General features: G+C 51.1%; 2 protein-coding genes, 1 long non-coding RNA gene and 2 pseudogenes across 12 annotated transcripts in view; 3 read left to right on the top strand and 2 right to left on the bottom strand.

Annotated features, from left to right (window-relative positions):
- On the top strand, positions 1–536 carry LOC135274830 (uncharacterized). The gene is made up of 3 exons (XR_010342558.1): positions 1–128; positions 217–289; positions 390–536. It is a non-coding gene; the product is annotated as an uncharacterized LOC135274830 (long non-coding RNA).
- A 56-nt stretch (positions 537–592) lies between these two features.
- LOC135274848 (uncharacterized) lies at positions 593–1,333 on the bottom strand (annotated as a pseudogene).
- A 416-nt stretch (positions 1,334–1,749) lies between these two features.
- LOC110567423 (golgin subfamily A member 6-like protein 25) lies at positions 1,750–3,405 on the top strand. Its single transcript, XM_021666812.2, has 3 exons — positions 1,750–1,907; positions 2,241–2,382; positions 2,708–3,405. Exon 3 carries the CDS (start codon positions 2,831–2,833, stop codon positions 3,296–3,298), a length of 468 nt encoding a protein of 155 aa, XP_021522487.2. The 5' UTR covers positions 1,750–1,907; positions 2,241–2,382; positions 2,708–2,830; the 3' UTR covers positions 3,299–3,405.
- A 3,870-nt stretch (positions 3,406–7,275) lies between these two features.
- Positions 7,276–8,423, bottom strand: LOC135274849 (uncharacterized; annotated as a pseudogene).
- A 5,450-nt stretch (positions 8,424–13,873) lies between these two features.
- FAN1 (FANCD2 and FANCI associated nuclease 1) overlaps positions 13,874–14,522 on the top strand; it is a 62,601-nt gene continuing 61,952 nt past the window's right edge. For all 10 annotated transcript variants that reach the window (XR_010342654.1, XM_064376331.1, XM_064376330.1 and 7 more), the window contains exon 1: positions 13,874–13,995. The gene's annotated coding sequence lies outside the window, so the exon portion shown is untranslated. The remainder of the gene's footprint in view (positions 13,996–14,522) is intronic.

Here is a 14,522-nt window from a genome sequence, read left to right on the forward strand (position 1 = left end):
GGCATTCTGGGGGGCATGTCTCGCTGTGCTGTCTCTGCCACCCCCCTAGTAAGAGCTCTGTCTTCCTCTTCCTATAGGAAAATAAGCCAGTCTACCACCATCTGGCAGCCCTCAAGTGGCAGGTAGAGGTGAGTGGAGGGTGTGGAGTTCCCTCCTGTCCTCTGGAGGAGGTTTCTTTGCTTCTCTTTCAGCATGTGCTTGGCTTTTCTCCCACAGGCTCAGGCTGATATCATCGGTGCCCAGGAGACAGCCCTATACTTCAGTGAGAATGCAGCCAGGCAGCTAGAAGGTGGGAATCTGGACACCCCGTCATCATCATTTCAACCTGGCACTTTGACAGGCTTTTAGGGGGAGTCCCTTGGGCCTCATCTCAACCTCTCTCCTTCCAGGAGACTGCAGATACCTCTCCGGCTGCCTGCAACATGCCTCCCGACAGGTGGAGGACTTGCAGCAGGCTTTGTCTCATGTATCCAGACAGAAAAACATGGCGGACAGGGTGAGTCCAAACACCTGCCCCATCCCCTGGCAATCCGACTTCCCAGATGGAGGAGTGATGGTAAAGGTTCCTCTGCAGGATGGAGCATCCTTCCCAGAAGGCAGCATGGGCCATTTCTTGGTGCTTCTGTGTGTGGTTGTCAGAGGCAGGCTGGGGCTCAGTCGGCTGCTGTGGGTGAGTTGGGGGTGCTGTAGGGAGAGAGCACAGGACACAGATCTCGGAGGCCAAGTGCCCGCCCTGCCCTTACCTGGCTGTGGCCTTGGCCAAATCCTAGGTAGGGGTTAGAGTACTTGTACCATGAAGGTCAGAAGAGTATCTTTAGTATGTTACCATTTGTGTAGAGAGAGAACACATGTTTTTGTGTGTTTTTGTGTGTGTGTGTGTGCGTATTATGGTAATATACATAAAACATGTAAGGATTCATTAAAAAACTCAGGAGAGAGGAGCAGTGTGAGTGAGAGATAGTTCCCTCTTGAATTCCTGACCTCAGGTGATACACCCACCTTGGCCTCCCAAAGTGCTAGGATTACAGGCGTGAGCCACCGCGCCCGGCGATATTTCTCTCTTGTACCTTCTGAGTTTTGGACTATGCCAACCTATCATCCTTTCAAAAAGTCAACAAAAGATTAATTTCCTTCTTCTTATCTGTGCCCCTACCCCCAGGAAAGAATGGGTTTAGAGAATCAGAGATACCTGGGGGTTGAAATCCCAGCTCTGTCTCAGTGATCTTAGGGAAGCACTTAACCTTTAATACCCAATGTTTTTCATCTGCACGATAGAGGTAATAATAGTAACCGTCTCCTGCTGGTTGTGAGCATTAAATGGGATTCTTAGCATAGTGCCTGGTAAAGCACTCAGTGAAGATTCCAACAGTGGTAGTAATAACAGTCATAACAATAGCAATATTATCTGACCTCTCCGGGCTCCTTAGCCAGCTATGAATTCAATCTCTTTCCCTGTCCTTTCCACCCTTACTGAGTTCTTTGAAAAACAAATGAGGGCCCCAGGCTCATTGGCTCACATCTGTAATCCCAGCACTTTGGGAAACCGAGGTGGGCAGATCACCTGAGGTTGGGAGTTCGAGACCAGCCTGAACAACATGGAGAAACCCTGTCTCTACTAAAAATACAAAATTGAGCCAGGTGTGACGGTGCATGGCAGGAGGCTGAGGCAGGAGGAAAAAAAAGAAAGAAGAAAGGAAAACAAAGGAATCATGGGTGTGCCTTGGGACATGCCAGGCGTGATTGAGAGTGAGGAAGAGTTGCTGTGGAGTAGTCACTGCAGCCGTTGTTCCTGTCGGTCAGCTGCTGCTCTGTCTCCTACATTCTGACTTAACCTTTCTGTATTTGCAGTGCAATGAGGAGTTAATAAAGGAGAGGGATGGCCTGAGTCTGGCACTGTACAGGAACACGTAGGTTTGGGGAAGGTGGGATGGGAGGTCTGGGGGCCCTTAGCGTGGGTGGAGTGCTGGGAGGTGGAGTGTACAGGTGAGCATGGTGAGGGGGTCACAGAGGTTTGCATGTGTGCCCAGCAAAGCTCTAGTGCTGACTGTGCCACTGACTCACGGGCTAGACTCGGGCAACTCATGTCTTCTCTCTGGCCTGCCGCCTGTGACTTTTAATTTCTGGGGTCCCTTCCAATGCCACAGTTCTGTGGTGGGTGTGGGGTTAGGGTAGAGGGTTGATCAGCAAAGCAGTCCTTTCTGTTCATCGTTCATGCCTTTCTCTACTGCCTCTGGCCATAGTATCATCAATGAGGAGCTGGAGAGGAAGAACACCAAACTAGAAGAAAAACTTAGACTCCTGCAGTCCGAAAAGTCCAGCATCCAGCTCAGTGTCCAGGAGCTACAAAGCAAGCTGGATAGGGCCAAGCTCCTGCTGCCGCAGGTGAGAGGCTGCAGCCCCGGGGGTCGGGGGAACCCCATCCACCTGGGGCCATGGTCTAGGGATCATGCCGGGTATGGGGAGGCTCCAGCCCAGAGCTGGAAAATCTGGGTCCTGGTGCTGGTCCCGCCATAGAATCCTCTAGAGTGTGCTATAAATCTACAAATTGTGGCCCTGCCTGGGGAATCAGAATCTTAGGGTTAGTACTGAAAAAAAATTTTTTTAAAGCATCATGGATGAAAACCATTGTTTTGTAGATGACATTTCTATGGCTAGCTCATGAGCCTATTTCTTTTTGAGGTTCAAACCAACACTTTGATTATTCCAGGTGCAGCTACAGGAGGAGATCGAGAACCTGAAGCAGGAGCTTCAAAGAACCAAAAGAGAGCTCCAAGAAGCGCTGGATGAAAATAATCACTGGGAACACCTCTACCAGCAGCAGGAAGAGACAATGAGGGAACACAAGAAGATGATGGTGGATTGGGAGGAGAAAATACTGCAGGAGGAACTAAACATGCGGCAGCAGGAAGAGACAATGAGGGAACACCAGCGGATGATGCAAAGGCGAGAGGAGAAGATTCAGGGACGGGAAAAGAAGATTCAGGAGCAGGAGGAAAAGATTTGGGAGGAGAAGAGGCGTCAGGAGGAGAAAAAGATTCAGCAGGAAAAGAAGAGGCTGTGGGATGCGAAGGAACAACTGAGGGAGCAGGAGAAGAAAATGAAGGAGGAGAAAGAACGGCTGAGGGAGTGGGAAGAGAAGATGGAGAAGCAGGAGGTGATGATGCAGGAAAAGAAGAAGCGGAGGGAGCAGAAGATGTGGGAGAAGGAGGGGAGGCAGGAGCAAGTGGAGAAGAGGGGAGAGCAGGACGACATGATGTGGGAGAAGAACATGTGGGAGGAGTACAGGCTGTGGAAATAGGAGAAGACAATGCAGGAGTAGAATTGTAAAATACTGGCTGGGTGCGGTCGTAAAATACGGTTAATATCAAATTTACCATTTTAATAAAAGTTATTTTAAAGTTTCTACCTGAGGACTCTCATATCTATGTATGTTTCTATTGTCTTTTTTATCTCTTGGTCTTTCTCTTTTAGTCTTGCCTGATGGCATGCCTAGTAAACTTTTATCTGCCTCCAGAGTGTATTGACTTTGACTCTATGGCACACAATCGGAGTAAGGGCAGATCACTTTCATCTAATTTGGGACTAAGCTGGTTCAAAGCAGGTTTTAGGTTTTGTGACAGCTGGTCTAATTTTTATCCATTTGGGCTCCTAGGGGCGACCCTTCCAGGGTCACCACCAAGGCCCCAACTCCTTACTGGGACCCAAGTTCTCATGAAGTCATTTGAGCCCTGTGAGAGTGCCAGACATTCAGCTCGGCTTTCCAGCCTCTTAACTATGCCTTCATAGTCGGTTTCTTAGCCTCTTGGCCCTATGCCGTTTACCAGTCACCAAATGTGGGGAAAAGACCTACAGACTGTCGGGGCCACCTCCAAGGCCAGGTCACTCAAGTCCTCGCTGAGGTCTCTAGTTACCTTCCAACAATTGTTTTTGGTGGGGGTGGGGGCACAGTTTTTCTAACTGTCCAGTTTCTCTAACTGTTCTTGTGAAGAGACTAATCTATAACAAGCTACTCTGCCTTTAAAGTTGAAAATCTCCTCCTGTCTTATTTATTTATTATTTTTAACAGAGTCTCGCTCTGTTGCCCAGGCTCTAGTGCAGTGGTGTGATCTGGGCTCAATGTAACCTCGGCCTGCTGGGTTCAAGCAGTTCTCCTGCCTCAGCCTCTCCAGTAGCTGGGATCACAGGTGTGTCGGCACTGCCTGGCTAATTTTTGTATTTTTAGTTCCACCGTGTTGGCTAGGGTGATCTCGAGCTTCTGACTCAGGTGACCTACCTGCCCTGGCCTCCTAAAGTGCTGAGATGATAGGTGTGCACCACCATCTCTTTTAATAAATGTTTTTGGCTGGGTGCAGTGTCTCATGCCTGTAATCCCAGCACTTTGTGAGGCTGAGGCAGGCAGACCAAGAGATTGAGACCATCCTGGCCAACATGGTGAAACCCTGTCTCTAAAGAAATACAAAAATTATCAGGGTGTGGTGGCGCGTGCCTGTAGTCCCAGCTACTTGGGAGGCTTACGCAGGAGAATCATCTGAACCAGAGAGGCAGAGGTTGCAGTCAGCCGAGATCGCGCCACTGCACTCCAGCCTGGTGACATAGTGACACTTCGTCTCAAAAAAAATAAAAAAATATTTTTAATTTGTGGTATAGCTCATTTTCAGTGGAATGCCTAGATCTGAAGTGTACATTTTGATGCGTTTTCAGAAATGCATTACTCACATAACCCACCTCCTTTCAAGATACAGAACATTTCTTATCATCCAGAAAGTTCTGTGCATTAATCCTGTCCTGCACTCCCGCAGCAGCTGCTGCTGCACGTGCTGAGGACTTTGGTACAGGACGCTGGCCTCCCCAACAGAGCTGTTTTCACAAGCCTACTTGCCTTCCCCAGCACTAAATCCCTGCCTGCTCTCTCAAACTTGCCATCTTTAAACTGGTTCTACCTATAACCCTCCCTCATCAATTCAATAGATAAACAAACCCTGAAAAACAATCCTTCCTGGCCCAGCAGCCCACAGCCTAATACTTACTGTATACCCAAGTTTTCAGAAATCTGACTCACAGGGGTGGGGCCTGGCAGCTGCCTCCTCTCCTCCTCCTGATGGCTTCCACCAGCCTACAGGGTCCACAGACCAGATCTGGCCAGGCAACCTGAGCCTGGAAGTACAGCGGAGCCTCCTGCTCCTTCACCCTCACTGGGGTGGCAGCTACAAGGCAGCAGCTGGGCTCCCCCATTAAGCCAGAAGCCCTTGGCTGGACACTGACACTCAGACCCCAGCCTGGGTGAGCCTGGCTGAAAGCCCTTCCCTTCCTGTCTGGCTGTGGAGGGAGGGAGCAGAGCATACACAGGTCTGCTGCCCTCCCCAAACTTCAGCCTCTTCCTTGGAGAGGGAGTCACTCTATTAATCTGGACAGTGCCTTCTTGAGGGCTGTAGTTTGACAGGCTGGGTGTGTGTGGGCCCACTGTGCTACAGAGAGGCTGGTATGTCAGAAGGCAGCCACCTGACCAGAGCAAGGTCAGCCTCCTCGGTGACCTCCTTCTCCCTTCCAGACACAGCGTCCTGCACTCTCCCCATGTGAATGCTCCCCTCAGAGCTGCATCCAGGGGTGGGGTTCTAACCCCGTGAGTGGGGACATTGTGTTAGTTTATGATGGGCCATGGTTCCGTCTGACATCTCCAACTCAGAGTCAGTAGAGAGAAGAGAAATTCCCCACACCTCCTCCCTCCTCAGCACCCCCACATCTGCACACATCCACACATGGAGACCCCGACATTTGTCCCTGGGAGTGCTGCCATCTGTGTCTCCATGCCTACAGCAGCCACACCCACTGTCCAGATCCTCCCCTGCCTGGCTTAGTAGGTGCTACACTGCCTCTGGTCCTGCCCCTACACCTGGGCCTCTGTATCCATCGGTTCCCCGAGTCTGGTTATTTTCCCCAACAACTAGGGAGCCTGTAAGGTCACCTGTTGAGCAAGCTGGGGGAGAGCATAGGCTGGGGCTGTGAGGATGAGGAGGAGAAGCTTATGGTCGTGCTGGGGACTCAGCCGAGCAGAGTCTCTGCAGGCCCACTGGCTGCCTGCCCAGTGGCCATCCCGCTCCCACCCTCATTCCTTCTTTGTTAACAAAACCATGACTTCGTTAAATATTGGACACCTATAAACTTCATGGACCCTCCTGCAGCCTCCCTTCCATGTATCGGTAAGTCTAAGTCAACTCTAGTCATTTCATTCCTCTGGCCAATGATTGCTGAGGGCTTGGGCATGAGCTGCCTCTTCGCCTGAGTCAGCCACAGCTGCCCTCTGCACCTACCACGCTGATGCGCTGGGCCAAGGAGAGCTCCATTTCGATGGAGACGAGCTGTGAGGAGCTGGTGGCTGGGAAGATCAGGTGGTGGTAACGGGTTTTGTTCAGAAGGTTGTTCAGCAGCTTCTTCTTGGCCTTAGCCATGAGGCAGTCCCCTGGAAAAACACACAGACCTGCCGGGCCCTTGTGCAACTGCCCCCACTGTAGCTGACAGCTATGAACAGAGAGCCCAGAGGGCCAGGGAGCACAGGTGCCTCGAGGGCCGGCTGAAGCAGTGAACATGCTGGCAGGCCTGGCTCTCCCTGGGCACTTCAAATGACATTCAGGACAGAGCTCATCTATATTCTCCCATGCCAGAGGTCTTCCTCCTTTTCTTCTCTTGAGCAATGGATGGCATCCCACGCTCTACACATCTGATACAAAACTGAGTGTCTCTTCCTGACCCATCCCTTGCTTCATCCAAGTAGCCACCGAGTCCTGTCTGTCCTCTCATCTCCACAGCTACAGCCATGTCCGTACATCCCCAGCCCAGCCCTCCTCATCTCTCTATCCATACTCCGCCCCTGCCATCCACATTCCAGACAGTGGCAGGCTGGTCTTTCTACAGCAAACTGAACTAAGGCCCTTCCCTACCCACAGCTCTCGTAGCTAAAGTTGGAGTTAAGCCTCACATGGTTTGGCTTGGCATTCAGAGCTCTTTCCCCCTCGGCACTGTTTCATCCAGAGCACTCAGTGCAGGGCAGGGCAGGAGCCCCCTTCCTCAAATGTGGGTTTGGTGCAGAACTGGGTATGAGATGCTGATTTCCCTAAGAAGAAACAGGGCTGAGATGGGGGGATTTTCTGGGTTCAGAGATAGACCCCCAGAGTGCAACCTTCCTTTGAGACACCAAATGGAGGGGTCCAGTTGGCAGCTGGCTCCTGGTCTGGAGCTTTGGGGAGCGGTCTCAGCTCAGAGCCACATTCAAGAGCCAGCTTAAATGCAGCCTCCTGCAGGGAACCCCCAGAGCTTCCACAGCCTCAGATCTGCCCCTCTGCATACTCCAGATCTTTTGCCAAGTGGCGTTTGTGTCTTCATGTCATCTCCCTCCCATGCCTGGGAGTAAGGTGAGGTGCAGGGACTTAAGCTTGTGTTCTCTGGTGCCTTCAGGGAGAATGTGTCAAGTAGAGAGGAGGCGGCTTGGAAAGAGGGAGACTCAGAGGAGAGTCAAGGACATGTGAGCAGGCGAGTCTGGGAGTACGAAAAGAGATGAGAGTGAGCGGAGGCATGTGCCGGGGCAGGGGAGCAGGTGGGAGGATTGGGGAATCAGGGAGCTGGAGAGGTGGGGGTGGGGATGTGGGCGAGGGGCTGCCTGGCTGTCCAGACTCAGGCATCAATTACATCTTCCCGCAAGGGCCAGCTCACCCGGTCGCCCCAAAGTCCTCCCTCTGTGGGTGGGACCAGAGGGCCCAGAGCAGGGATGACTCAATTGAGCAGGACTGAGGCAGACTCGGGTGGGTTCTGGGCTGGACTCCTGGCGGTGGGGAGCATCCACCACCCTGCCTACTGCATCCACTTTCCAGCTGGCTGCCTCTCTGAGCAGATGCAATATTGGGTGCCTTGTGAAACACGCTCCCAGTGCACCTGCTGCCTGCTGTGCCTCCAGACTGCCCTGGGCTCTCCAGAGGGGGTTCCTGTGGAGGCTGGGCCTAGATTTTGAGCCCTGCCTCTCATACCTGGGGCCCCTCCCCCAGAGGCCAGCTGCTTGAGTACCCCGAAAGCCAGTCTATCCCCAGGATACAGCTGGGTTTGTTCCACAGCCCTTCATGGTGTACCTATTTGGACTGACTGCTCATTTCATAGAGGGGTGTGTCTTGCCCCAGCTCATCTGACACGTCTAAATCAACTGTGGAGTCAGAATCTGCAGCTCCCAGCTCCTAGCCCTGCAACATTAGGGGAGGCTGGATCCCACATCTCTAAAGTCCCACGGGGCTGGTGCAAGTGGGCTCCTGAATCCAGGGCTGCTCTGCAGGCTGTGGGGCTCATGCTTCAGCTCCAGGCCCGCCTGATGTGCTTGGGCTGCTCACCTTTGGGCCTCTCCTGCCTCTCAGGTATTCGGCTGACCCTGAGGGCCTCTCCCTCATCTTGACCACCAGCTACCGGCTCTGACTTAGAGGTTCCCAGAACCTCAGACCATTTGGCTCAACCGCCCATTTCCCAGCTGGGGAAACTGGGACCAAAGAGGGGAAGCAACTTTCTCATGGACTCCCAGCAAGTCAGAGGCAGAACCGGGTCTAAGAGCCTCTTTCCGGCAGAGGTCCTCCGTGACCGCTGAGCTTTCTTTAGTGGGAATAAATCGCAGGGATGCTGGGGACTGGAATGCACTCCAGCTGACCCCCCAAAGAAGGTGTGGGGGAGCTTAGCCGAGTATAGCACATGCTTAGAGTTTTTAATCTGCTAAATGCCTGTGAGACTGGCTGGGCTAAGAAGACAAGGTACAGGTCTTTTCCTCACAGATGGCCTGGATGGCCCAGGACAGGTGGAAGCTTATGCAGCAGCTTTGGGGTGTCACATCCCAGCCCATGAGCTGACTGTAAAGCAGGGAAGCCGCCACCAGGGGTCAGTCATGATCCAGCGATTCTGATGAGGAGGGGCCACGACCAGCCTCTGTCCAGGGTCTTGTCTGGGAAAAACGGCTCCCCGGCAGAAAGAGGCGAATAATTTGAGAGGAAGCCATAGCTGAAATTCTAAACTGTGTGAGTGTGTGTCCCATTTTAAAAAGAAAATTTAACCTAAACAGTTGCATTGAAAAATGGAAAGATACTCCCAGTGTTTTGGAATACGAAATACAGAAAGTAACAGTGACAGAATCTTATTGGAAAGGTAAGATTCTGCATCTGGAAAGGCGGAGTGATTTTCACCAGGGGTGTGTGTCCTTCACCGAGGAAGGGAAGATGAGATTTACGTTTGTGAAAAGGCAGCTGTGAATTCACCTTTACAGAGCGCTCACCGTATACTATTAGTGCTTCTTCAATCATGTCTGAATCACCCGGATGCCTGTGTAAATGCAGATTCCCAGGCTTCATTCCCAGAGATTCTGATCCTGTGAGCCTAGGGTGGGGCCAGAAATCTGTACAGGGTGGTTCAGGCTGCCCCAGGACCACACCTAAGAAACACTGCAACTGGCCGGCATGCATCCAAGTCCCCAAATATGTAGGTGGGCATGTTATCTCCATAGAATGGATGGGGAAACTGAGGTCCAGAGTGGGCAAAGAAATGGCATGGGGTCACCTGGGAAGTAGTGGCAGAGCTGCGATACACCCACAGCTCTGCCTTCCTACAGGAACCTTGCCTACCCAACCCCAGCTCCTGATGCCCGACGGTGGGTCTCTGTCCAAGGAAGACATGGCCCTGGTCCTCTAGGCTGATGGAGGCTCAGAGGAGAAGCTTGGTCCAGAGTGTAGGAGCTAGAAGGGTCCTTGGAATTCAGGTGGGGAAACTGAGGCCCAAAGAAGGCAGTCCTCGCGCTGGAATTCTGTCTGGAGAAGAGCTGGGTCTCCTTCCTGAGTGGCAGGTTCAACTTCACCAGCCTGGCCCTCAGTCTAGCTGGCTGTCCAGGCCCTCCACACCTCACGGTGGGTCACCAGAGGTGCCAATGGCATAAAATGTGTTTCCTGGGAGATCCGCCCCCAAACGTCAAGACATTCCAGGGCTGGTGATTTGGGCAAGCCCCCTCCCCTCTTGACCTGGTTTCCCCATCTGTACAATAGCTGTGTTGGAGGAGACTTCTCTCAGACTGAGCCGTACATTGGCTCCTGGGTGCCTACACCCCCCAGGTTGCGGCTCCTCTAAGCCCACTTTTCAAGAAGGTCACCTCTTAGGTGAGGAAAGAACCTCGGCCCTGTCGAGAGTGGGAGCAGGTGCACCCCCGGCCTCTCAGACCAGCAAAGCCTGTGCTATCCAGTGCTGCTGCCCAGCCAGCAGCCACCTACCTTGGAGGGTGGCCCTGGCCCTCACAGCAGCTCTGAGAAGGGACAGCCCCCACTTCAAACCTCACAGAGCCACCCACGCCTCCCCTCACCCCAAAGAGGCTTTTAGGAAAATGAATCATCTCACATTGATACCCATGGGGGTTGCTGAACGAAAGGGCAGTGCGGGATGAGCTGGTGTGAGGGAGCGCTGCTATCTGCAGACTTTGCAGGGAGGGCACTTGGGAAAGGGGAGTGGCATCTGGGAGGGTGACTAGCTCAGGGTTAAATGGAGGGGATGGGGCTGGAGTGGGCTGGCCTCATCCTCCCACTTGGGCCTCCCAGCCTGGGCTCAGGTGATTCAAGGGAGCAAGCACATCCCTCTCCCCGCCAGGAGTTCTTGCCACATTTAGGAATCAGTTCATTCCTTGGGGGTTGGGGGGCAGCTCCCACCTCTGGACCTGGCTGAACTGCTGCCTCAATTCTGGATCCCAAAGGGCCTCTCGCAGCTTCTCCATCTCCCTCTCAGTCCAGCTCCCTCCTCCCCATGCGGGCTCCAACAGGCAAGTCTGACACCTGGAGGAACCAGGCAGGAAGGGCAGGGTCTGAGGGAATGACCACCTTCAAAAGGCAGCTCTGCCACCTTCTCTCCAGGACTCTCAGTCTTGCTTTTGTATTGCTCCCTCCACATCCCTTCGCTCCAATCTAACATGCTGACATGTGGTCTTTAAAAATACCAACAGTGATGACATGGGGCAGACTTCCCTTTTGGGACAGTTTGGAGAAGTTAGGTTTGAGGGCATCCTCTCTTGTGCAAACTGCAGCGGTAATAGGTGAGATATATAAAGTAAATAAAGACTGGGCGTGATGGCTCATGCCTGTAATCCCAGCACTTTGGGAGGCTGAGACAGACGCATCACCTGAGGCCAAGAGTTTTGAGACCAGCCTGGCCAACATGGCAAGACCCTGTCTCTACTAAAAATACAAAAATCAGCCAGGTGTGGTGGCACATGCCTGTAGTCCCAGTTACTCAGGAGGCTGAGGCAGGACAATCTTTTGAACCACATGATTATCTATACAGAAAATGCAGAAGAATATACAGATAAATTATTAAGACTAGTAACAGAGTTACCAAGGTTGTTGAATTTGAGATCAACTTAAAAAAAAAAACTATTAGCATTCGTATATGTCAAAAATAAAAAAATTAGAAAATGTAATAGAAAATGAGATTTTATTCACAACAGCAACAAACCCCTGAGAACATATCTAGCAATATATACACAGACCTTTCATGAAGATTATTACTATAGCCAGAATGTATCTCCCAAAAGTCCTGTTACAACTTAACTGCCAGGATGATAGTATTAAGAAGTGGGGCCTTTAAGAAGTGAGTGAGTCATTAGGTCGAGCTCTCATGCATAAGATTAATGCCTTATAAAGGGCTTGAGGTGGTGGTAAATCTGTTGCTTCTGCCTCATGAGAACATACCATTTGTCTGCTCCAGCAGAACCAGCATTCAAGGTACCATCTTGGAAGCAGAGACCAGGCCCTCACTAGACACTGTACCCACTGGAGCCTTGATCTTCCCAACCTCCGGAACCGAGAGAATGAACTTCTGGTGTGTGTAAATTACCCAGTCTCAGGTGTTTTGTTATAGCACTACAAAAAGACTAAGACAAATATACAAATTACCCAGGGACTTACAGGAAGAACGGACTCTATGGAAATATATGACATATATATAATGAATGGTAGGACTCGATGCTATAAACATATTCCACTGAATTAATCTATAAATCCAAGCAATTCCCAAATTTCAACAGAATTGTTTGTGGAACTTGACAGGCTGATCCTGAAATTCATGTAGTCATTGAGGGGCCAAGAATAGTGTAGCAGGCCGGGCGTGGTGGCTCACACCTGTAATCCCAGCACTTTAGGAGGCCGAGGTGAGAGGAACTCCTGAGGTCAGGAGTTCGAGACCAGTCTGGCTAACATAGTGAAATCCTGTCTCTTCTAAAAATACAGAAATTAGCCATGTGTGGTGATGCGTGCCTGTAGTCCCAGCTACCCGGGAAGCTGAGCCAGGAGAATTGCTCAAACCTGAGGGGCAGATGGGGTAGTGAGCCAAGATTGCACCATTGCATTCCAGGTTCGGCGACAGAGGGAGACTCTCAAACAAACAAACAAACAAAAAAGAACTGTGCAGCAGACACAGTTGGTTCTTTCCCCATGGCCCTCGGCATTGCCAGCCACATACGTGCCAGGGGCTGATGCCTTCAAGAGCACCCTCAGTGTGTTCATCATGCTTTTTCATTTCCTGTATTTCCTGATGTTTTGACAGCTGGGCCCTTGCTGATCCTGGAGAGACTGCTCCACCCAGGGGGAGCCAGTTCCTAGAGACAGTAAAGGACTCACCTGCAAGTGCGCCTTCCATCTGCAAACCAGCCAATCCAAAGCCCATACCCCAAGCCACCTCCTTCATCCGGCTCTTACACTGGACCACTGTTCATCTGCCCTCATCACCCCAGGGCCATAAACCGGACAACTAAAGACAGTCCTATGCTCCAGAGCGGAGTGAAATTATTCAAACTATATAGATGTATGTGTGTGTGTGTGTGTGTGTGTGTATGTATACTTGTGTCTGTGTATATATATGGGTGTATATATATATATAACCACATATATATACACACACACACATATACATATATATATACACACACAGAGGGTATAGACATATGTGTATATATATACGTGTATTTATATATATACGTGTATATATGTATATATATGTATATATGTATAAATATATATACAAGTGTATGTGTGTTTATATATACGTGTATGTGTATATATACACATATGTACATATATGTACTATATGTACATATATGTGTATATAATATATACATATGCATGCGTGTTTATATATATGCACACACACATACACGTGTGTGTGTATATATACACACACACACACATACACGTATATATATTTTGAGACGGATTTTCGCTCTTGCTGCCCAGGCTGGAGTGCAATGGCGCCATCTCGGCTCACCACAACCTCCGCATCCCAGGTTCAAGTGATTCTCCTGCCTCAGCCTCGGTCCGTGCGCCCGTCCCCACGGCGACCTTCAGTGGCCCCCCCGTATTCACCTAAGGCGGCCCCCGCATTCAGTGACAGCAAGCGGCAGCAAACGTGCCATCTCCCAAGCTTCCCCACCAGCCGGGGACCGAGGGAGGTGGGAGGGTGGGGAGGAGAGGGGCGTGGCGACCTGACACGAGGCGAGGTTACCTGGCAGGGGGCGTGGCTAAGGCCGCTGCTTTCCTGCAGCATACAACTCGCTCACTACCTAAAGCAGAAATTTAAAGCCTGGACGCATCACCCCTTGTGGTCCCTGGAAAAAAAAACAAAAAAAACCACGAAATTTGGAGACAGTTCAAATGCGCTTACGTTGACCAGTGCCGAGTTTTGTTTCCCCGCCCCCACTGCATACCCTAAAGCGCTTGCAGCTGCCTTTGGCTCCGGCTGGGGGTGAGTCCGGAACCTGTGCGCCACGGAACTTTAGGCTCTGAGCTGCGAGTTGCGCCAGGCGCATCTTAGCGGAGCGGTTTACCAGCGGCCGTCTGTCCTTGCCTGCCATGTTTCGTCGGGAGTTGCGGACAGCCTTGGCCCGGCTGGCCTGGAACCTGTAGCGGTGTCTGACGGAGGTGACAAAGCCAACTGCGGGCCTCAGTGCTTCCTCCCGTAAGTGCGCAGATCCCGGGCTCCAGGTGCTACCGAAGTCTCTCATGTTCGCGGGTTGTCGGCCTCTGGCAAATTGTGAAGCTGGGGGAAAGTAAAGTGAAATATAAATCACTTTTCCGCACATTTCAGAGTTCATACTTTCCTAGGCTATCAACATTTTAAAAATGGTTAAAATGTTTACAATATGGATCTGTCAGTTGAATGTTATTGAAATGAAGCTAACCTCAATTATTAACGCCTAGAAGTTCCTCTTGAGGCTTATTCCGGCCCCCATCCCTCTCCACACAAACTGTGTTGGTTTCTCATTCCCAGCTCACAGCAACTACAGACTGAACTTAGTTTGAATTCAGTAGCACACAACTGGAATATCTGCACTGAACAGCTTTTAAAAGTTTGGTACTCTCAGCATCGCCGATTCACTGTGTCCAAAATAGAGTAGAAAGTTGTTTCTCCCCATTTCTACTCTGCAATCCCCTGAAGTCTTTTCCCCATGCCCCACCACTCAAGCCGTGCCTATTGCAGTAAAT

Source organism: Aotus nancymaae, unplaced genomic scaffold (genome assembly GCF_030222135.1).
Source record: "Aotus nancymaae isolate 86718 unplaced genomic scaffold, 86718_ANA_hifiasm-v0.15.2.pri h1tg000014l, whole genome shotgun sequence".
NCBI classification, from domain to species: Eukaryota; Metazoa; Chordata; class Mammalia; order Primates; family Aotidae; genus Aotus; species Aotus nancymaae.